The following is a 24242-nucleotide window of genomic DNA, read 5'->3' on the forward strand; positions in this document are numbered from 1 at the left end:
AAAATATTCAGTTAGGCTTTCGCTTTTCCAAATCCGAATTGCCGGGCCTCACGCTTGACACCTGCCATCAGATTTTGTACAGCCACCTTGTCCACTTTCTTCGCCGCAGAAAGCCAGTTTGCCTTGAACTGCTGCTCGCCATTAGCAGTTTTTTGGTCTCTCCGCTTGACAATAGTCCAGTATTTCTCAATTGGGCGGAGCTCTGGCGTGTTGGGAGGGTTCGTGTCCTTGGGAACCATCTGCACGTTCTTGGCGGCGTACCACTCCATGGCCTTTTTACCGTAATGGCTAGATGCCAAATCCGGCCAAAACAGTACGGAACAACCGTGTTTCTTCAGGAAAGGCAGCAGACGTTTATTCAAACACTCTTTTACGTAAATTTCTTGGTTGACAGTCCCGGAAGCTATGAAAATGCTGCTTTTCTTGTGCTTGAAAATATCTGCTACCTTTCCCCTTCCTTTTGCCGTATAAAACTCCTGTCCCGGAAGCTGCTTGTAGTCGGCTTTGACGTAGGTTTCGTCGTCCATTACCACGCAGTCAAACTTCGTCAGCATCGTCGTGTACAGCCTCCGGGATCGCGCTTTGACCGTCGTATTTTGTTTATCATCTCGATTTGGAGTCACTACCTTCTTGTAAGTCGATAGTCCGGCTCGGTTTTTGGCTCGATGCACGGTTGTAGACGATACACCCAGCTTATTTGCGTCATCTCGAAGAGAGAGGTTAGGGTTTCGCTTGAAACTACCGCCCGATCCAGACTTCCTGGCTGTCGACAAACGTTCCCCAAACACTCTAATTACACTTGTAACGGTTGATTTGGCAACTTTTAGCGATATTGCCAGCTTTGCGTGCGAGTAACTCGGATTTTCGCGATGCGCGAGCAAAATTTTGATACGCTGCTCTTCTTGCTTGGACGGCATTTTGACAACTGAAGAGTGAATTCCAAAATCAAAATAGGAGCAACATTCTACACACACACCTTCAAAATGAAGGGTGTTCAGGTTTTTTAAATGCAAAATTGAAAGAAATACGTCAAGTTTATATTGACCAAATTTTGACCGTATCACCCTTTGCTATCATTTTGGTAAAGGTTTTTTCCTGTTTGCTTACGAAAGAGATCAGCCATTATGGAATGGTTAGAATGCCCGTTGGCCCGATTTCTAAACCAATATTTTTTTAACAGGACGCTTTTTTACCATACGTCCCCACTTTGGCGATTTTGAGAAGTGGTATATTCAGAAGGTTAAAACTTGCAACGTGGATACCTCTTTGTAAAAAATAAATCTACGAAGTTATCTTAAGACTAGAGGTGTGTGACACGAAATTTTCGTGACACGCGTGAATTACGTGAGTCGTGAAAAAAATTTGAAAGAACTCTCGTGAATGTGTGTGAATGGGACTAAAATGAATATGTCGTGCGTGAGCGTGCGTGAGAAATAAAATCGGTTCGTGAGTGTGCGTGAATAAAATTTCTGCAAAATCACGCTCACGAAAAAAAATCAATATTTAATTCATACTCGTATGTAAACTGAAATTAATTTAGCTCTCGAACTATATTCTATTTTTGAATTTTGTTACCTTTGCTGATTTCCGTTTGGAAAATATCGTGAGTCTCGTGAATTTGTCGTGAATCAAGTGAATTGTCGTGAATCATGCGTGAGTGTGAGTCTTAAAAAGTAGTTTGTGCGTGAGTACTGGTTTTAATTTCGTGAATGTGCGTGAGTGGGATTGGCTACCATACGTATCGTGCGTGAGCGTGCGTGAATAAACAAATCTGGGCATCGGTTTATATGGGGGCTACATATAATTATGAACCAATTCTTGCATGGTTGTTAGAGACCATATACTAACACCACGTACCAAATTTCAACCGAATCGGGTGAATTTTGCTCGTCCATGAGGCTCCGGAGGTCAAATCTGGGGATCGATTTATATGGTGGCTATATATAATTATAGGCCGATGTGGAGCAATTTTTGTGTAGTTGTTAGAGACCATATATTAACACCACGTACCAAATTTCAACCGAATCGAATGAATTTTGCTCATCCATGAGACTCCGGAGGTCAAATCTGAGGATCGGTTTATATGGGGGCTATATATAATTATACACCTATGTGGAGCAATTTTTGTGTAGTTGTTAGATACCATATACTTACACCATATAGCAAATTTCAGCAGGATCGGATGAAATGTGCTTTTCTTAGAGGCTCCGTAAGCCAAATCTGGTGATCGGTTTATATGGGGGCTATATATAATTGTGGACCGATATGGACCAATTTTTGCATGGTTGTTAGAGACTAATGTACAACGTGCAGTCTGTAGGGTAAAACATCAGCCTTTGGCCGCATTAACACTTTGAACATATTTGGATTGGTTGTACTTATTGGCGTTAACTAATTTAATCAATTATTTTAGTTTTGTTTCGGTGACAAACATACACACATTTTAAAATACATTCACACACACTCACAGCCAAAATTAAGACAATGAGATAAATGGTCTTTGTGGCCATTGTTTGTATGTGTGTGAGTTAATATGGTACAAGGGAAAATGAGAATATTCTGCAAATCGAATGAATCCGTGGGCATAAGGTCTGTTTGTATGTGTTTGTGATGATCCCTGTGCTTTGGTATTGGTGATAATGCTGCATTGTTTATTTTGAGAATGAATTACGCGTAGAGGTAAATGGCCAAATAAAACGGCTCTTATAAAGGCTAAACTACTTTAGAGTGAATCTATTTGTTGTTGAGTGTAGACGGCAACAAGGATCCTTCGATCGATTCAAATAGAACCAAAGAAAAAAGAATTCTATTTCAATTTCCTTTTTTTGTTGGCCGAAAAGGTGAATATTTTTAATTTTTTTTTTGCAAGTGAAATAAGAAACAGAAAAAAAAACAAAACAGAAAGCAAATGGATTAAGGAACTATTGGACAAGAAAGGATAATACACTGAGTGTTTAAACAAAAGGATAATGTGAAAAAATATCTGAAATAAGAAGAAGAAGAAGAAATTGAAACAACAAAATGCAAAAATAATTTTTAAAATAAGTGAACGATTTAAAAATACATTTATTTCATTGAAAATAAATTTAAAAATATCATGGCTTTTTCTATAGCCCCAATAATCTCGATGATGCTGAACTTTGAAATTTTCGAAATGTGTATCAAATTTCTAACCACTCTAAATGGATATTTTTTTTGTTAATGCAAATTATGCAATGTGTTAAACTCAACATAACCTATGAAAAATGTGATCCAACTTTGAAGTGAAGTTATGCTATGGATTATAAAAGCCATTTATTTGAATTAACCATTAAAATTAAAAAAAAAATATTAAATAATCTTGGAATCTCTAAAAATAGTTTTACAAAATATTTTAATATTTTTATATGGAACTGAAACTTAATGGAAAAGTTATTTAAACAGGCCATTGATTTGTTTGTGATTCCAATTAAGTTTTTTTTTTTAATTTGAGTGCGAAAAGAAAGAAATAAAAATTAATTTATATGAAAGCCACTGAATATTATATTGAAGTTGAAAATTAGTCAATACTATTTAGTGGTTCTGAAGAAAAATTAATTTATTTAAAAAATCGAGGATCCATAATTAATAAAAAATTAATTAATGATTTTATATATATTTTTTTATTTTCGAATTTGTTTCACAAATTTTCAAGTCGGATTAATGAAAATCACTCAATACTAATAAGTGGTTATAAAAAAAAATTAATTAGATTAAAAATTAAAGCCCCATAATATAAAAAAAGAATTAAGGAAAATTAGTCTATACTATTTATTGGTTCTGAAAAAACCATTAATTAATTTATTTACAAATCAAGGATCCATAATTAAAAAAAGATTACAAATGATTCTATATATTACTTCTTTTGTATTTTCGAATTTGGATTAAAGTTCGATTTAACGAAAATCAGTCAATACTAATTAGTGGTTATAAAACTATTAATTAGATTAAAAATTAAAGACCCATAATATAAAAATTAGAGAATTAATAATTTTAAATTATTTATTTTTTTTTATTTTATAATTTGGATCACAAATTTTCAAGTCGGATTAATGAAAATCAGTAAATACTATTTAGTAGTTATGAAAACATTTAATTAAATTAAAAATCAGAAAGAAACATTATTTAAAAATTTTGTGAATTATTGACTTTAATTTTTTATTTTCTAATTTAGATCACAATTTTTCAAGTTGCTGTCTGATACACATTTTGATCAAAGAAAGTTTGGTAGAAAAATTTCCAGGTTATCGGAAACTAAATAATTTTGCTTTTGAAAATATCATTTCATCATTAGAATTTTTTAGAAATGGAACAGACTTGTAGTTTGCAATTGTAAATTAACAACATTTTTAAAATGATACTACTACAGGATTTTCTTCATAATAAAGAACGTATCCAGATATATATGAGTAATTTCAATAAATATAAAAAAGAAAATTTAATAAGTGCTAGTTATAAAATACAAAAAAATAGAATTTAGGAATCCCACAGAATATTCAACGAAATTTTAATGAAAAATACTAAAAAAAAACAAAAAGAAAAATATCACTATATAAAATTTCATCGTGGGGAATTTTAGTGTGAATAGAGGCAATAAGGCATTATGCAACCCATGGGAGGAGTAACTTCATCATCCATTACTATGTAATGACATAGTTCATGTGCTTGAGAGTGAGCTAAGGGTGTAAGCTTAGACACATATACCGTTTAGAGGTCTAAGAATTCCATATAAAAAAAATGGATCTAGGGAGGTATATAAATAATTGAGGCTGATAAGGTGAAGAAGTTTCCCGATTGCTATTATTTCAACTGAAGGCTTCTGCAAAAAATTGCAATTTTTTCAAGCCATGTCGTTGTTTGAATCTAATGCACTCGTAATGTTAGAAACATTTCAGAACTTCTCCAAATGGTGTCACAATGTCTGGCACATTATTTGGACTCACGTGCGAGAAATATTTAACTTTCGCTTTGAAATAAAAATGGAATTGTTAAGAGCACAATATTTCACTAGAATAATAAGAAAAGATTCTGAGGTTAGGGCTTAGCCTCCTCCAGAAAAATTTTAGCAACCCCCTCCCAGAATTTATTGCTGCATTTTATATAGGAGGCTATAGACCCCTCTCCAACTATAAATTGTCTAGATACCTTTAGTCATTTATCATATATTTCTTAAGAAATTTCACCTTAAAGCATTCTCATATAAAAGAGAAACCCAAGAGGAAGTATATTGTTCTCTATTAGTTGAATGGTAAATTATACTAAAATCTTACCACAGTAGTATGAGACTTCATAATCTCCCACAATTTCCAAAGAAATTAGATTTCAATGTCTTGCCACAAAAAAGAGAAACTTAAGAAAAAACATGGAGTTCTCTTAGGCAGTCATATTGGTAGAATTTCATTTATATTTAAGTGAGAGATTAGCAGCAGTGCGTTCCCATAATGAATAGAAATTTCAGAAAAAGAGATTATGGGTATGGATTTCTCTTAGCTAGCCACAATAGGTGAATGGTGATTTTCACATATATTTTAGTAGGAGATTAGCAGCAGTAAATGATTATTTTTGAATTTTAGAAATTTTATTTCAATGTCTTCCCATAAAGAAAGGAAACTTAAGAAGGGTTTTAGACGATGCAATAATTGCATGCAATAATTGCACGCAATTCTTGTTTGTAGGCAAGCGGGGTAGAGAAGCAAAGGGGGTAGAAAAAATTTCATGTTTTCCGTTCCTCTTGCAATTTTTTGACATTTCTGAAACTTGAAATTTCAAGCGATTGCATGAAAAATTTCAACGTATAAATGCTGAAGTTTTTAAGAAGCAACTTTAAAAGAGAATACAAAAAATTGCACGCAACCAATTGCATCGTCTAAAACCCCTCTAAGAAAAAACATGGAGTTCTCTTTATCAACCAAATTAGATGAATGATGAGAGATTATCAGCAAAGAGTTCTCTCAGCTAGCCAAAGAAATTTGGCCTCAATGCGTTCCCATAAAGAAGAGAAATTTAAGAAAAAAGCTTTAAGCTCTCTTAGGCAGTCATATTAGGTGAATGGCGAATTTCAATAATATTTAGAGGAGAGATTATCAGCATGGAGTTCTCATAGGTAGCCACATTGGTTGAATGGGGGAATTTCACTTACATTTAAGTGAGAGATTAGCAGCAGTAAAAGACTATTCTTGAATTTTAGAATATTTTTTCAAACATCAAAGACGATTTATTTTTTTTTTAACGAAAAATAAATCTTTGTTAATGGTAGCCGAAATTTGTTTGGCATAAAAAAAAAACAAAAACAACGCAAGAAAACTTCTTTGGCCTAAAATTGCATTGCAAAAGAAATTAATTTTCTGTGTGTGGAATGTTAGTTAAAATCAAACTGAAATTATAGAAAACCTATAAAAAATAAGTTTTAGATATTCATAGCACACTCATTACGTGTTTCACTTGAAGTCAAATTTTCTTTGTGAAAAATATAATTTTTTGGTAGAACTATATTTTGTGTGGCATTTTTGCATCAAAAATGGTTGCGATCCTCATATAAAAATTTGATATTATCGGGTATTGAATATTCTTCTACGGCGTTCATCAATTAAATTTGGATAATAAATAATTGCATTTTTGTAGTATGTATGATTTTCTAACAATTACAACAAAAAAACTCTATTTCGGTATTTTTACATCAAAAGTCTCTCAATTTCTTCTCCATTAAAATGAGATATTTTCTTTTATATTTTGTTTATCTCGCCCTGCCTGTATTATCTCAAGTTTGTTTTTAGCATACTCTATAATCTCTCTTTCTCTCTCTCTCTCTGTTTGATTTTACAGACACTCTAAAGTAAACTGCCAAAATGTGTGATGATGATGCTGGTGCCTTGGTCATTGACAACGGTTCGGGTATGTGCAAAGCTGGCTTCGCCGGTGATGACGCCCCACGTGCCGTATTCCCCTCCATTGTAGGCCGTCCACGCCACCAAGGTGTGATGGTCGGTATGGGTCAAAAGGATTCCTATGTCGGTGATGAGGCTCAAAGCAAACGTGGTATTCTCACATTGAAATACCCCATCGAACACGGTATCATTACCAATTGGGATGATATGGAGAAGATCTGGCATCATACCTTCTACAATGAATTGCGTGTTGCCCCCGAAGAGCATCCAGTATTATTGACTGAGGCCCCCTTGAATCCCAAGGCCAATCGTGAGAAGATGACCCAAATCATGTTCGAAACCTTCAACTCACCCGCCATGTATGTTGCCATCCAGGCTGTGTTGTCTCTCTATGCTTCCGGTCGTACCACTGGTATTGTCTTGGACTCTGGTGATGGTGTATCCCACACTGTGCCCATCTATGAAGGTTTCGCCTTGCCCCATGCCATTTTGCGTTTGGACTTGGCTGGTCGCGATTTGACCGATTACTTGATGAAGATCTTGACCGAACGTGGCTACTCCTTCACCACCACCGCCGAACGTGAAATTGTCCGTGATATTAAGGAAAAGTTGTGCTATGTTGCTTTGGACTTTGAGCAAGAAATGGCCACCGCTGCTGCCTCCACCTCTTTGGAGAAGTCTTATGAATTGCCCGATGGTCAAGTCATCACCATTGGCAATGAGCGTTTCCGTTGCCCCGAGGCCCTCTTCCAACCCTCTTTCTTGGGTATGGAATCTTGCGGTATCCATGAGACTGTCTACAATTCGATCATGAAGTGCGATGTCGATATCCGTAAGGATTTGTATGCCAACTCTGTATTGTCTGGTGGTACCACCATGTATCCCGGTATTGCTGATCGTATGCAAAAGGAAATCACTGCCTTGGCTCCCTCAACCATTAAGATTAAGATCATTGCTCCACCAGAAAGAAAGTACTCCGTATGGATCGGTGGCTCCATCTTGGCTTCCTTGTCCACTTTCCAACAGATGTGGATCTCGAAGCAAGAATACGATGAATCCGGCCCTGGCATTGTTCACCGCAAGTGCTTCTAAATCTTTTCGCCGGCAAAAGATTTCGACAAGCCCGCTTAGCCAAGACCAAAACCTCACTAAATTTATTTTATTTATATATTTATATATACGATTATATATTAACAACAACAACAATAAGAACAACATTCAACCACCATCTAAACCAACAACAACTAGAAGAAGAACAACAACAGCACACATCCACAAAATATTTTTTTTATGATTTTTAGTTCTATTCGAATGGGGAGATTAACCCATTCGGTACCAATACCAAAACCACCACCACCACTACAAACTACGACAACAAAGCACCAACATCAAATACAAATTTTTAATGAAATTTAACATTTTTTAGTTTATAACCTTAAAATGTTTATTTTCTAATGCGGCCCTGCGATGCGGTAGCAATGAGGGATGGGCGGGCCTTAAGCTTTACAGCTTGGTCTCACTGCCCGCTTGTGCCAATTCCAAAGGGCTATGAGTTGTAAAGTGTTTCATTTTAATTAAGATTTTACATGTTTTTATTTTTTCATAATATTTTTGAATACTTAAGATCATCTTTGGAGAAATAATAAAGGAAAAACAAAAAAAAGAAACAATTCTAAATAAATAAAAAAGTCAGAAAACAAATGAAATTTGTGATTGCTTTGACCATCAAAATGTAAAGAATTGAATGAAATGCAGTTTGAATAGCACTGATGATGCTACAACAAAACCAACAATGATTTTTTTTCTTTGGTACAACCACAACAAGATCAACACAATGTGGAACTTCTATTCCCATATGGCCAGACATCGCGCATAGTTTGACTATTTAGCTTTAAGTGATACAATTTTTTGTTTTATAAATGATTTTTTGTATTAAATGAGCTTTAAAACAAAATATTTCGAATTGAATTCGCATTGCATTATGGAAAGAGGAAGAATTACAAAAGCATTTTAGTTCCGATTTCCCAGATATAGAGGGCGTTGTTAGAAATATTAGACAATTTTAGAGGTAGTAGTTGTAGTCAAACCAAGATTTTATTCACTCCGAGATGGTCAGAAAAATCTGTAACATTGGGGACGAGGTCTTAAAACTTGAATAGATATAATTTCTTTAAAAAAAAATTAATTTGTTTATTGTTTTTGTTTGTGCAATTCAACACTAAAACAAGTATACACGGCCAAAATTTCGACCTCACCTAATTTTAATAAAATTTTGACAAAATTTTTTTATTCAAATAAAATTTTGACAAAAATTTTTTTTAGAAATAAAATTTTGACAAAATTTTCTTTAGAAATAAAATTTCGACAAAATTTTCTATAAAAATAAAATGTTGACAACAATTTTTAGAGAAATAAAATGTTGCATAGAAATAAAATTTTGACAAAATTTTTTTATATAAATAAAATTATGGCAAAATATTCTATACAAATAAAATTTTGACAAATAAACCAAATTAGGAAAGTCTAAAGTCGGGTGGGCCGACTATATTATACCCTGCACCACTTTGTAGATCTAAATTTTCGATACCATATCACATCCGTCAAATGTGTTAGGGGCTATATATAAAGGTTTGTCCCAAATACATACATTTAAATATCTCTCGATCTGGACAGAATTTGATAGACTTCTACAAAATCTATAGACTCAAAATTTAAGTCGGCTAATGCACTAGGGTGGAACACAATGTTAGTAACAAAATATGGGAAACATTTAAATCTGAAACAATTTTAAGGAAACTTCGCAAAACTTTATTTATGATTTATTGCTCGATATATATGTATTAGAAGTTTAGGAAAATTAGAGTCATTTTTACAACTTTTCGATTAAGCAGCGGCGAGTTTACAAGGAAAATTTTGGTATTTTGACCATTTTTGTCGAAATCAGAAAAACATATATATGGGAGCTATATCTAAATCTGAACCGATTTCAACCAAATTTGGCACGCATAGCTACAATGCTAATCCTACTCCCTGTGTAAAATTTCATCTAAATCGGAGCAAAAAATTGGCCTCTGTGGTCATATGAGTATAAATCGGCCGAAAGCTATATATTGGAGCTATATCTAAATCTGAACCGATTTCAACCAAATTTGGCGCGCATAGCTACAATACTAATTCTACTCCCTGTGCAAAATTTCAACCAAATTGGGGTAAAACTCTGGCTTCGGGGACCGTAATAGTCCATATCGAGCGAAAGATATATATGGGAACTATATCTAAATCTGAACCGATTTCAATAAAATTTCGCACACTAGACTATAGTACTGACCAGACTCGTCAATTTGTCTTTGGAATCACACATTATACCCGATGTCTGGAAAATGGGAAGGGTGATTCCACTACTGAAACCGGGCAAAGATTCGAGCAAAGGTGAATCGTACAGACCGATATCCCTTCTTTCGCCAGTAGCCAAGACACTTGAGGCATTACTCCTCCCCAGCCTTGTGGAGAATTTTCCAGCTGCCCACCATCAACATGGATTCCGTAAGGTACATAGTACGACAACAGCCTTACGTGCCATTTCGACACATATTAATAAGGGACTTAACCAGCCCAGGCCGTATCACAGGACGGTCCTCGTGGCGCTTGACCTATCGAAAGCATTCGATACGGTCAACCACGCCACATTATTTGAGGACATCGAGAATACGTCCCTACCGGCAGGAGCGAAGCGTTGGGTGCTGAATTATATGTGTGGACGCCAGTCGTACGTGGAATTCAGGGACAGAAAGTCAAGACCGCGTAGAGTTAAACAGGGAGTTCCCCAAGGTGGGGTGATATCTCCGGCACTGTTTAACCTCTACATGTCCTCGATTCCACCCCCTCCTGACGGCGTCGAGATTGTATCATACGCGGATGACTGTACAATCTTGGCATCTGGGCCCAATGTTGATGACATTTGTGATCGGTTGAACGTCTACATAGCTAATCTTACCAGTTATTTCACTGCGAGAAACTTGAGGATATCCCCCACCAAATCCTCAGCCACACTATTTACTACATGGACGGCAGAAGTGCGCAGGCAGTTGAATCAGAGTCGATGGAGTAATAATTCCGACCACAAATTACCCCAAGATTCTTGGGGTCACATTCGACAGCCTTTTTAGGTCATCTGCCCATGCCACTGCAATTTGTAATAAGCTCCGTGGTAGAAACAAGGTCCTCAAGTCACTAGCAGGCAGTACTTGGGGTGCGGACAAAGAAACCTTGCTAACTACTTATAAGGCAATTGGCCGGTCAGTGGTAAACTATGCAGCGCCAGTGTGGACACCGCAGACCAGTGATACGCAGTGGAATAACATACAAACCTGCCAGAACGCTGCTCTTAGAACTGCGACTGGGTGTCTCCGCAGCACACCCCTGGATCACCTTTATGTGGAGACAAAGATCATCCCTGTGCGAAGACACAACTACATGTTGTCAAAGCAGTATCTCCTGGGTTGTTATCGCAGTAATCATCCAAACCACCATCTTATGGATACACAACCACCACCCAGGAACGTAAGGGTTGATATACATAATCTAGAGCGCGAGATCCAGCGCTATAAAAGAGAGCCTCTAGATCAAGCAGCGTACCAGGCAGGTTTGAACAGGATTCATGAGGATACTGTAGCTGAAGCGGTGAGAAGCTACAAGGTTAATCCTGTTCTTGGAGTCCGACCACCGCCCATAGCACCGGAGGAAAGAGACCTCCCACGGCAGACTAGGGTAGTTTTGGCCCAATTAAGATCAGGCAAGTGCAGCCGCCTCAATTCCTACTTATCGGTGATTGATAGCAGCGTAGCTGACGTTTGTCCAATTTGCAACCAAGGGCCACACGACACGCGTCATCTTTTCTCTTGCCCAGCCAAACCAACCCGACTCACTACCAGATCACTCTGGACACACCCCATCTTAGTCGCAGAGTTCCTTGATCTGCCAACAAGCTGATGTACCAAGCGTATAACATGAAATGGATGAGATCACAATAAACTGTTACAACAACACCAACAACAACAACTAATTGTTCTTCTTGTGCAAAATTTTAAGCAAATTAGGGGAAAACTCTGGATTCTGGGGCCATATAAGTCCATATCGGGCGAAATATATATATGAGAGCTATCTAAATCTGAACCGATGTCTTCCAAAATCAATAGGGATCTATTCTGAGCCAAAACACATACTTGTGCCAAATTTGAAGTCGATTGGACTAAAACTGCGACCTAGACTTTGATTACAAAAATGTGTTCACGGACAGACGGACATCGCTATATCGACTCAAGAGCCCACCCTGAGCATTTTTGCCAAAGACACCATGTGTCTATCTCGTCTCCTTCTGGGTGTTGCAAACATATGCACTAACTTATAATACCCTGTTCCACAGTGTGGCGCAAGAGCCCACCCTGAGCATTTTTGCCAAAGACACCATGTGTCTATCTCGTCTCCTTCTGGGTGTTGCAAACATATGCACTAACTTATAATACCCTGTTCCACAGTGTGGCGCAGGGTATAAAAATTGAGAACATTTTCTGTAGAAATAAAATTTTGCCAAATTTTTCCATAGAAATAACATTTTGACAAAATTCTCTTTAGAAATAAAATGTTGACAAAATTTTCTTTATAAATAAGATTTTGACAAAATTTTCTATAAAAATAACATTTTGACAAAATTTTTATTTAGAAATATAATTTTGACAAAATTTTCTATAGAAATAAAATGTTGACAAAATTTTCTATAGAAATAAAATTTTGATAAAATTTTCTATAGAAATAAAATTTTGACAACATTTTCTATAGAAATAAAATGTTGACAAAATTTTCTATAGAAATAAAATGTTGACAATTTTTTTTTTTATAGAAATAAAATTTTGACAAAATATTCTATAGAAATAAAATTTTGACAAAATTTTCAATAGAAATAAAACGTTGAAAAAATTTTCTATAGAAATAACAATTTGACAAGATTTTCTTTAGAAATAAAATTTTGACAAAAGTTTCTATAGAAATAAAATTTTGTCAACATTTTCTATAGAAATAAAATTTTGACAAATAAAAAAATACAAAGAATTTCAACTGAATCTTTTGGAAGATACCGCTTTCTAAAGATAATCGTATCAACTGGTACGTTTCCAAAGATCAATTTATAATTTTTAACATAAGATAGATAAATTTAAAGAAACTTGTTTAATTTCTAAATTTCTGTCTAAGCGTTCAAGAAAATGAAATTAAGATATAACCTTTTATACGATTTTAGATCTAAAATGTGTAGAATTATATCAAAATGAAAGTAAAAAAATATGTAAAATATATCTAAAATAAATTGCGAACACGTCGAGCAAAAAGTGATATTTCGAGAAAATAATTCTACTCGCAAAGAAAAATAAACGTTTGGAAAACGTGTGCCGAAAACTTTTTTTTTGTGTTAGTGTTTCTTCGAAAATGTTAAACTTTTATCACCAAAAAAATTCGTTTGTTACAAAATTTTTATTTTTTCAATAAAAAAAAATTATTTATGAACCAAAGACACAGTCCATTTCGTTTATATCAAACAATGTTCTTTTCTGACTTTAAGTCTTTAATAAGTCACATTTTACCGTTTTATAGTAATAATTTAATATAGCAGTATGTAATGTTGAACACCTTTTCAGTATCTTCCGAACATATCTGGAATATATGTAAAAAAAAAAACTTTTTGGTGTTCGGTCGAAGCAGGGATCGAACCCAGGACCCTTGCTATGCAAGGCGATCGTAGCAACCACTGCTCCATGGTGCCCAACTAAATTGTATGTTTCTGTTAAATGCTATATAAATATAACTTATATGGATAATTATCTATTGATGAAAATAACAGCTACATAGCTCAGTAGATGGTGTGTTGGCTTACAAATTGCATGGACCGCGGTTCGATTCTCCGTCCAGGCGAAAGGTAAAATTTAAAAAATTTATAAAATCTAATAATTTCTTCTACATTGTTTGTATTAGTATATGACAAGACTAACAACCATGCAAAAATTGGTCCACATCGGTCCATAATTATATATAGACCCCATATAAACCGATCCCCCGATTTGGCTTGCGGAGCCTCTAAGAGAAGCAAATTTCATCCGATCCGGCTGAAATTTAATACATGGTGTTAGTACATGGCCTCAAACACCCATGTAAAAATTGCTCGAAATCGGTCCATAATTATATATAGACCCCATATAAACCGATCCCCATATTTGACATCCGGAGCCCCTTGGAAGAGCAAAATTCATCCGATTCGGTTGAAATTTGGGACGTGGTATTAATATATGGTCCATAACTATATATAGCCCCCATATAAACCGATCCCCCGATTTGGCTTGCGGAGCCTCTAAGAGAAGCAAATTCCATCCGAACCGGCTGAAATTTGGTACATTGTGTTAGTATATGGTCTCTACTGACCATGCAAAAATTGGTCCCCATCAGTCCAGAATTATATATAGCCCCCATATAAACCGATCCCCAGATTTGACCTCCGGAGCCCCTTGGAAGAGCAAAATTCATCCGATTCGGTTGCAATTTGGTACGTGGTGTTAATATATGGCCTCAAACATCCATGCAAAAATTGGTAAAAATCGGTCCATAATTATATATAGCCCCCATATAAACCGATCCCCAGATTTGGCCTCTGGTGCCTTTTGGAGAAGCAAAATTCATCCGATCTGGTTGAAATTTGGTACGTGGTGGTAGTATATGATATTTAAGAACCATGCCAAAAGTGGTCCATATCAATCCATAATCATATATAGCCCCCATATAAACCGATACCGAGATTTGGTTTTGGAGCCTCTTGGAGGAGCAAATTTCATCCGAGTCAGTTGAAATTTGGTACATTGTGCTAGTATATGGCCGTTAACAACCATGCCTAACTCGGTCCATATCGGTCTATAGTTATATATAGCCCTCAGCATAAGCGTAGGAAGGCCTCTGGGGAGGGGGCTTAGACCCCCCCAGAAAAATTTTAGCCCCCCCCAGAATTTGAAAACCTATTTACGATTTTCCATTTTTATAAAAAATAAACAAGCCCAGCCAAAACAGCGTCGCAAAAAAAGTAATGAAAATTATCTTTTTGGATCCGGAAGTGGTGCAAAATTGGTGAAGAAGCGATGAATTTAACATGGGCTTGTCATAGGACGGAAGTCCTCCATTTCAACAGCCGTTGCACTGAATTTGCATCACTTCTTTAGGTGTGATCCGAATTCAATGTTTTGAATGTAAATTAAAAAATTCTGTTATATTTTGTCAAATAAATAATTTTTATAATTTTTAATGGATTCTAATGCTTGTCGGAAACGTTTGACCTCAAACATTTTCAAAAATTCACAAGTTTTTCAGATTGGATTTAGATTTTTATTCGACAAAATTCAAATTATTTGTACCATTTTATGAATTCTTACTTCGTTTTTAAGGTATTTGAAACAAAAAAGTTAAAATTTCCCATTAAAAGTATGAAAAAACTTTTAATAAAGAACTTCCTGAGTAGTTAAAATAAAGAACATCATTGGGAGTACATCTTCTGGAAGTGCTTTTAAAGTTGTGTCTTTGGAAGAACTTCCAAATTTTATTGCTGGGAAATGTGTGGAACTACTTTTACTTGCTTTATTATAAATTAATTTTCGAGTTATTTTGATGTCTAATCTTTTTTATTCATTTTTATGAAATAAAACATTAATTGAAATATAAATAAATGAAATATAAATTTTTAGCTAGGGGGGCTATAGCCCCCCCTAGGAAAATTGTCTAGCTACGCTAATGGCCCTCAGATAAATCGATCCCCAATCACACAAAAATTGGTCCATATCAAGTTCATAATTCTAAATAGCCCCCCTCCCTATATGGGACCCCCATATTTCAATTCTGGCTCTCTACCGCGTATGGACTAACTCACAATTTAGAAAACGATGTTAAGAAGTTTTAAGATACCACAACCGAAGTAATTCGATTGTGAATGACAGTCTTTCGTAGAAGTTTCTACGCAATCCATGGTGGAGCCTGGATTGCCTGGCTGAACTTACGGCCATATATACTTGTTTTAATGTACTTTAAACACAAGTCGTATAAAGGGGCGGCCCACCTCCGCAACCATATATCGAAACATAAAGTGGCGGGCATTTGTCTAGGCATCACCCATAACCTTCCTTGGAAATTTCACCCAAATCGGAAAAGTTTGGCCCAAAAAAAATGAGGTACCCTATTTTAACCACATTATTACCCTCTACGTTCTCCGAACATTTTTCAAGTGAAAAAATAAATTATTTTATAACAAAAGCAAATGCGATGAATTCAAATTATAAATTTTTGTAATATGCGCTATATGTAAAAATAGAATTTCCCACTTTTCTTTTGAAACTTTTCTTGAACATAGCCCGAGGCCTTTCCAACGAATGCAAAAACCGTGGAAATCGGTCCGTGCGTTCTGGAGTTGCTTCAGAGATAGCACTGTATATAAAAAAGATTTTCCCGCTTTTACGTTGAAACTTTTTTCTGTGCTATAAACCTCACAAATCCCGAGGCCTTTCCAACGAATGCCAAGTCGTGGAAATCGGTTCGTGCGTTCTGGAGTTTGGTTCGTGCGTTCTGGAGTTATAGCGTCAAGAAGGAAACCCCGACTTATTTTTATATAGTAAGAAGATTAAAAATTTACGATTTTCGCTCAAAATAACTGCTTGTACAAAACTAATTTCTGTATTGAATCTTCATATTTGTGAACATCTTCGTATTGTAAACGTTAAATATAATATCAAATATGTTTTTATTTTGTAGTGCCTAAATAACCGATAATATAAGAATATAGCACCTAACTTAATAAATGTCTTTATATATTTGCTTCTCATTCCTTCTGTCCGATATATCTTGACTCAATTTTGTACTCAAAAGTACAAAATTTTCCCAAAATCCCAGCAAACCACAAAACGTAGTAAATAATAAAATGCATAACAATTAAAATTTTATCATTCAAATAAAAATTTGAAATATTTATTACATCGTTCATTTCGAATGGATATGTAAATGGTAGTTTTTGTTGTTTTGTTTGTTTACAATATATAATATATGTATATAGATAGATTGATGTATGTATTAAATGTCAGTATGATATGTGTTGAATAGCGATATATATGTGTGCGTGTAGGTAATTCGTTACGATTATCATATGATTGGTGTAAATGTGGATTTTTTTTATTTATTAATTTAAAATACGTTATACATTTAATTAAAAATATACAAAATTTCTACAATGACACAATTCATTAAGGTTCACATGTTTTTTTTTTATATTTATTTAGTTTCTTAAGTAATAGTAAATTATATGCACATTTCTTAATCGAATAAAGTTGGCTACATATACATATTTTCTATTGAAATTTTATGTGGTATTTTTGTGTTTTTTTTATTTAGTACCATAATAATAGTAGTAATGCTAGTAACTAGATAGTATGAAGCGTAAAACTTAAATAGGTTTTTATTTTTGTTTTTAAATTTCTTTCTACAATTTTATATTAAATAGACAAATTAAACTAGCTGTTTTTTTTATTATGGTTATTATACAACGATTGTATTATATCAAAGATACGGGTTGAGGGGTGAAGTATTCTCAAAGATGCGATTATAAATCAAAATTTGATTTTTTTATAATTTAGGACTAACGTAGGAAAACTTGGCCAACATAAATAATTAATGATACAAAGAATTAAAAAATGTTCAATAATTTGTCGTGAAAATCTAAATAAACTGATTTAATAGATTTTTTTTTTTAAATAAGAAACACCAGTTTTCGCTTTCGAAAAATACTCTTTTTTTCCACAACACCATAAAAATCTGTAATGGTAGACTAATAAATAGGTCAATTCGTTATATGTTCATTCACTCAAGAAAAATTGTGTTAGGATGCAAAAGTTTTAATTTAACAAAAATTTCAAAGATTTGTGTGCTAAATTTAATGAAAACAAATTAAAGCAAAATTTAAGAACTTTATTTAATCTTTTTTTTTTAAAGAAATTTTTCCTTAAAATTGAATAGTAACACAAGTTTCAGTAACATAAATTTCAAAGATTTGTGTGCTAAATTTAATGGAAACAAATTAAAGTAAAAATTAAATTAAAAATTTTATTTAATCTTTATTTTAAAGAAATTTGTCCTTAAAATTGTATAATATTTTCGTGACATAGTTTATCATTATTTCTTGTGCTACAAGATAGATTTACATATGCAATAAAAATTAAATTAACTATGAAATCAAACTAAAAGACGGAAAATTTTAAAACAATTATGAAATAACAAAAAAATAAATAAATAAAATAAAATAATAAAAAAAAACAAACACTGAAAATATTGACTAAAACAGCCACAACCAAGATTTTTTCTTTTTTGTAATTATGAAAAATATACTGGAAAATTTGTCATATGTTATAAAATTTTGGCGCCCGAGCAGGCACATATGGTAGACAATTTACATAAGTATGATTACTTAAATAGGAAGGTAACACATACAGTATGTCAAGAAGGTCTTTTGACATTGCCAAATATTTCAAATTCCAGAAATAAGTGAAATATTAAATATCGAATAAAATCAAAATTTCTAATTAAATATTTTATTTTTTTTCGCAGGAATGCTGTGTACGTATGTATACTTTACAAATAAAATTTCATTATATTTAATTTTGGAACAAAATATAATTTTTATCCTATTGTAAATACATTTTCTTGACATACTATATAACTTTTTAATATTTTCTATAACTGACATGGGAAAAATTTTTGGCGCCCGAGCAGACACATAGTCAATTTGCAAAATTATGGTTAATTAAATAATATATTCCGTTTTAACAATTTCTATTAATGAGAAGGGAATAAAATTTTGGCACCCGTGCAGGGAAAGAAATTTGTCCTTAAAATTGTATATTTTCGTGGCATAGTTTATCATTATAGGTCAATAGTATTTCTTGTGCTACAAGATAGATTTGTATATGCAATAAAAATTAAATTAACTATGAAGTCAAACAAAAAGACTGAAGAATTAAAAACAATTAAGAAATAACAAAAAAAAAAAAAAATAAATAAATAAAATAAAATAATAAAAAAAACAGAACACTGAAAATATTGACTGAAACAGCCAAAACCAAGATTTTTTCTTTTTTGTAATTATTAAAAATATACTGGAAAATTTGTCCTATGTTATAAAATTTTGGCGCCCGATCAGGCACATACGGTAGACAATTTACATAAGTATGGTTACTTAAATAGAAAGGTAACATATACAGTATGTCAAGAAGGTCTTTTGACATTGTCAAATATTTCAAATTCCAGAAATAAGTGAAATATTAAATATCGAATAAAATCAAAATTTCTGATTAAATATTTTATTTTTTTTCAGGAATGCTGTGTACGTATGTGTACTTTGCAAATAAAATTTCATTATATTTAATTTTGGAACAAAAGATAATTTTTATCCTATTGTCAATACACTTTCTTGACATACTATATAACTTTTTAATATTTTCTATAACTGACATGGGAAAAATTTTTGGCGCCCGAGCAGACACATAGTCAATTTGCAAAATTATGGTTAATTAAATAATATATCCCGTTTTAACAATTTCTATTAATGACAAGGGAATAAAAATTTGGCACCCGTGCAGGGACATAGTCGATTTGCAATATGTTCGTTTTTCTAACAAGAAGACAACACAAATGCAGTTCAAACATTTTCTGTAAATGACATGGGAATAAAATTTTTGGCGCCCGAGCAGGGACATAGTCAATTTTCAATAGGATAATTCTTCAAATAGGAAGGCAATACAGATTTTGATTTCACATTTTCTATAAGTTACATGGGAATAAAATTTTGGCGCCCGAGCAGGGACACAATTAGCGCACAAATAATCAGTGATTTTGTTCTTCCGCTAGACCAGTTGTTTTTAATGGGAATAAAATTTTGGCACTTGATGAGGAACATAGTCAATTTAAAATATGATCATTATTCAAATAGAAAGGCAATACAAATTCTGGTTTAACATTTTCTATAAGTTATATGGGAATAAAATTTTGGTGCCCGAGCAGCCCATAGTCATATAGGAAGACAACACAAAGGCAGTTGAAACAATTTCTATAAGTTATATGGGAATAAAATTTTGGCGCCCAAGCAGGGACACAATTAGTGCACAAATAATCAGTGATTTTGTTCTTCCGCTAGACCAGTTGTTTTTAATGGGAATAACATTTGGTCACTTGATCAGGAACATAGTCAATTTACAATATGATCATTATTCAAATCGAAAGGCAATACAAATTCTGGTTTAACATTTTCTATAAGTTATATGGGAATAAAATTTTGGCGCCCGAGCAGGGACACAATTAGAACGCAAATAATCAGTGATTTTGTTCTTCCGCTAGACCAGTTGTTTTTAATGCATCAAGAAAAAGAGTTTAGTAAAATTTTGTTTAAAAATTTTGGACATTTCATTCATTCTTTTTAATAAACAAAAAAATGAAATGAAATTATTCAAACAGGAAAAAGAGTTAACCACTATTTCAAATCCTACTTTTTTTTTTGTTTTCAATTATCTTGTAGTCGTAGATTATTTTTCGTTTCGTTTATATACATTTTGGATTAACTAAGTAACCTTAGACTTATGTACGATTTTCTCAAGACAAAGGAATTGATAATTTGTCAAAAATAAAATTTAGTGCTTTTTGGATTTTTAATCATCACGACGCATTGATTTCTACAATCATATTATTATTAAAAAAATTAAATTTTCTTCACTTTATCACTTCTTGTCAAAGATAATGTGAGGAAAACGTAATGAAAAAGGAGTGAAAATGTTTGTATTGAACTCATTTTCAAAAAGTGAAATTACATTGAATTCATAGCGTTTTAAGGCAGTATTTTTATTTTTTTTTTAATTTGTTCTTCTGTATATTTCTTTCTGTCTAATCTTTTTCAAATACTTAGAAATTTTCATTTAATTTTTTTTCTTTCAAATACTTTGAAATTTTCCTGAAATTTTCATTTAATTTTTGTTTTGGGCCAAGCTTTACAATGTTGTTTTTTTTTGTATATAAATATATATAAAATGAATTATAATCGCATAATGAGGTAGATGCTAACCCCCAAATAAAGCAAATACATTTCTTCTTATTGCATAAAGGGGCAAAGCATAAGGAAAAATAGTGTGAACTTGGAAATATTGGGCCATTGGTGCTCAAGGAGTTCTGACTCATACAGGGTAGAGTTATAAGCATAAACTATAAAGGACTTGAATTCATTAATTTTTCAAAGCATTTCAAAATAAAACGGCATAATACATTGTAATAACTACAATGATATTTATTTTTTATTTTTAAATGGATTCCTTTCTTTAGTGGTAAGGAAAATAAACTTTTGAAATGAGAGAAAGTATAAAAATGAAGGATTTTAAAACTTTATATCTATTACAGATTGTATTTATGTTGAATCTCTATTGAATTCACACATTTCTCAAATGCATTTATTTATTATAATACAGATATGTATATCTCTGGCATTTGACTTAAGGTGCACAGAAAAAAATTTCACGAACAATTTTCCAATTAAAATTTTAATTGAGTTTTAAAAAATATTCAATTAAAAATTTAATTGAATCAACAAATTTTTTAATTGAAACAAAAATCAATCACAAAAATTAATAGTATCAATTAATTTTTTAATTGGATCAATTAATTTTTTAATTGACCTTCAATTAATTATTTAATTGACACTATCATTTCTGTGATTGAAGACATTTCAATTAAAAAATTAATTGGATCAATTAATTTCGTGATTGAATCAGAAATTTTTTTTTGTGTGGTTATTAAGTTCGAGTTAAGCCGCTAAAATCGCTAAAGTGAAAACTAAATCAGTAAAAAACCGGCATAAAATTATACATATTAGTTGCAAATTTTGTTATAACTTGATGAGGAATACCCCAAAGTAAATTTACACAACGTTTGTATTCCTTAAGGTGGATTAATTAAGAAAAGTAATCGTGAAAAAATGGCGATTTTAGCGGCTAAACTCGAACTTAGTATCCACCTTTAGGGTTATTTTTTCGATACAAGACTTCACCAAGCCACGTTTAGTTTGAATTCAACATATATTACAAATGGAATCATCCAGACAGTTTTGTAAATAAAAAATATTCTGAAATATAAAACAAACAAAATTTTTGGTATCTCATATAAACTCATACAAAACATGTTGAATATGCAGCAGTTTTTTTTATTGATAGTCGCTTGCATTACAATAAATGTTTTAACAAAATTTCAAAGATTTTTCAAATGTAAATTTTAATTATATTTCGCAATCATGTGTAATTATACCTATTTCCATCTTTATTTCTTATAATTTATGAAGGCTATGTTTGATATATAGGCATGAATTCAAGTATCTTTCAAACGTAAAATTCTACCAATCTGATAATATAGGTCAAGCTTAATTTTCTCCTAAATAATTTCAGTTAGAGACTCCTTGATCTTGAGATTACTTTATTCCTATGAGTATTATAGTAGAAGGCAGGCAATAAGGCAGACACGTTACAAGTTGAGATCAATTTATGTTAATATAACATAAATATCTCCTCAGAGATTTGAATTGGAAATGGGGAATTTTGTTGTGTGTGTGTGTGTGTGGGGGGGGGGGGCAGGGGCAGTAGACCCTAATCCAAGTTCACTGTATCTATTTAAAGAATATTTTTTCTTTATTGATAAAACATACGAAATCTAGTTATAACCTATGATTATGGCAATTTTTTTGAAATATCTCATTAAACACAAACATTGGAATTTCATATGAATTCCATTTGATTCTCAATAATATACGGTCATAAACATTTGTGTTTATTGAGTGTTTTTTTTTTAGTAGTAGACAATTTAGCTTTAAAAGATTTTTTAGTAGATTAAAAAATATTAAGCGTTTTTTTTTTGTTAGTACAAAGCCAAGCAGGTTAGCATGATATTAAGGACATTTAAAATTTTGGCATTTGGGGAATAGTTTGATATTTTTCTTTTTCTTCGTTACTATAAAATGATAGCATGCCAGCTATTATATTATAGAAAATTGTACTTTTGCTATTATTATCTTTTTATTATATGGCAGTAATTTTCAATAGAAATATTATTTGTTTCAACATTTTTCTTCTCACTATATAAACCAACAAAATTCTAAACATTATATTGTTATTTTCTTTTCTCTTAAAAATGTGCTATAATTATAAGAGTTTATGAAAGTTTAGATTTCATATATTTTGAACACAGATGTCGTTAGTAATTATTTCAAATAAATAAATTCTAACTTTTGTTTTTTTTTTTTTTAATATGAATAACTTTAAGTGTGTGTCTATTTTGATGTTTTGTTTGTAAGTAAAAATAAACAAACAAAAAAAGCTTAAAGCTTCAATTCAATATATTTTTGTTTAAATCTAAATAATTGAGTCAAATTTTTGTTGTATGTATTATAGGCAGTATTAAATTCCAAACAAAGGGTAAAGATTTCTTTCTTCTTTTCACCAAGAACATAAAAAAACCCTAATTAAAAATTATATATTTTTTTCTAATTATAATAATAAAATTAATTGGTATATTGAGAGGTTATCTTGGCTAAAAACTTTAAATAATTAACTAGAATCTTCTTCTTGCCACAAGAATTATAATTTAAGATCCTTTAGAAACTCATCAGATGTCGCTCCAAGTAAAATTTTCAAACATTTTCCTTTGAAATTAATTGTTGGTTGAAAAAAAAATAGAAATATTTTTAATATAAAATCGTTGTCCACATTCCAAAGTGCGCTAAGTTAAAAAATGAATTTTTACTGAAAACAAGAAACAAATTTTGTTTTTTGAAATTTCTCAAAAACCGTATAAGATAGAAATTCCCTTATTTTCGGTCTTAAAATCATATTTTTAATAATTTTTTTTAGTATATACGAACTGAAAATAGTGATAATAGAACATACCCAAAAATGGCTTAGACCACTTTAGACCGAACAAAGCTTTTTGCCCTTTTTGGATTGGACATTTTTTAAAACACAGGCTAAGAACAATATTAACCATAACTTTTGATAGAAATGTCCAATAAATTCGAAATTTTGACAGGATGCAATTCACATCAACCCGAATAAAAAACAGCGAACTCCATCAAAACATGCTAAGTCGACTTAGCGTACTCTGGAATGAGGGCATCGAAATAGTGTTAATATGATTATAAAACTATTTAGTCGGTAAGTGTAGTGAGTGAATACTCGTTTTTTATTTACCCAAACTGCC

The 24242-nt window shown here is 32.4% G+C and overlaps 1 protein-coding gene across 1 annotated transcript; it reads left to right on the top strand.

Annotated features, from left to right (window-relative positions):
- Nucleotides 1-2679: 2679 nt before the first annotated feature.
- On the top strand, nt 2680-8182 carry Act88F (Actin 88F). Its single transcript, XM_075290737.1, has 2 exons — nt 2680-2840; nt 6841-8182. Exon 2 carries the CDS (start codon nt 6864-6866, stop codon nt 7992-7994), a length of 1131 nt encoding a protein of 376 aa, XP_075146852.1. The 5' UTR covers nt 2680-2840; nt 6841-6863; the 3' UTR covers nt 7995-8182.
- The last annotated feature ends 16060 nt before the right edge of the window (nt 8183-24242 follow it).

The sequence above is a fragment of the Haematobia irritans genome, chromosome 1, assembly GCF_050003625.1.
Source record: "Haematobia irritans isolate KBUSLIRL chromosome 1, ASM5000362v1, whole genome shotgun sequence".
Taxonomy (NCBI): domain Eukaryota; kingdom Metazoa; phylum Arthropoda; class Insecta; order Diptera; family Muscidae; genus Haematobia; species Haematobia irritans.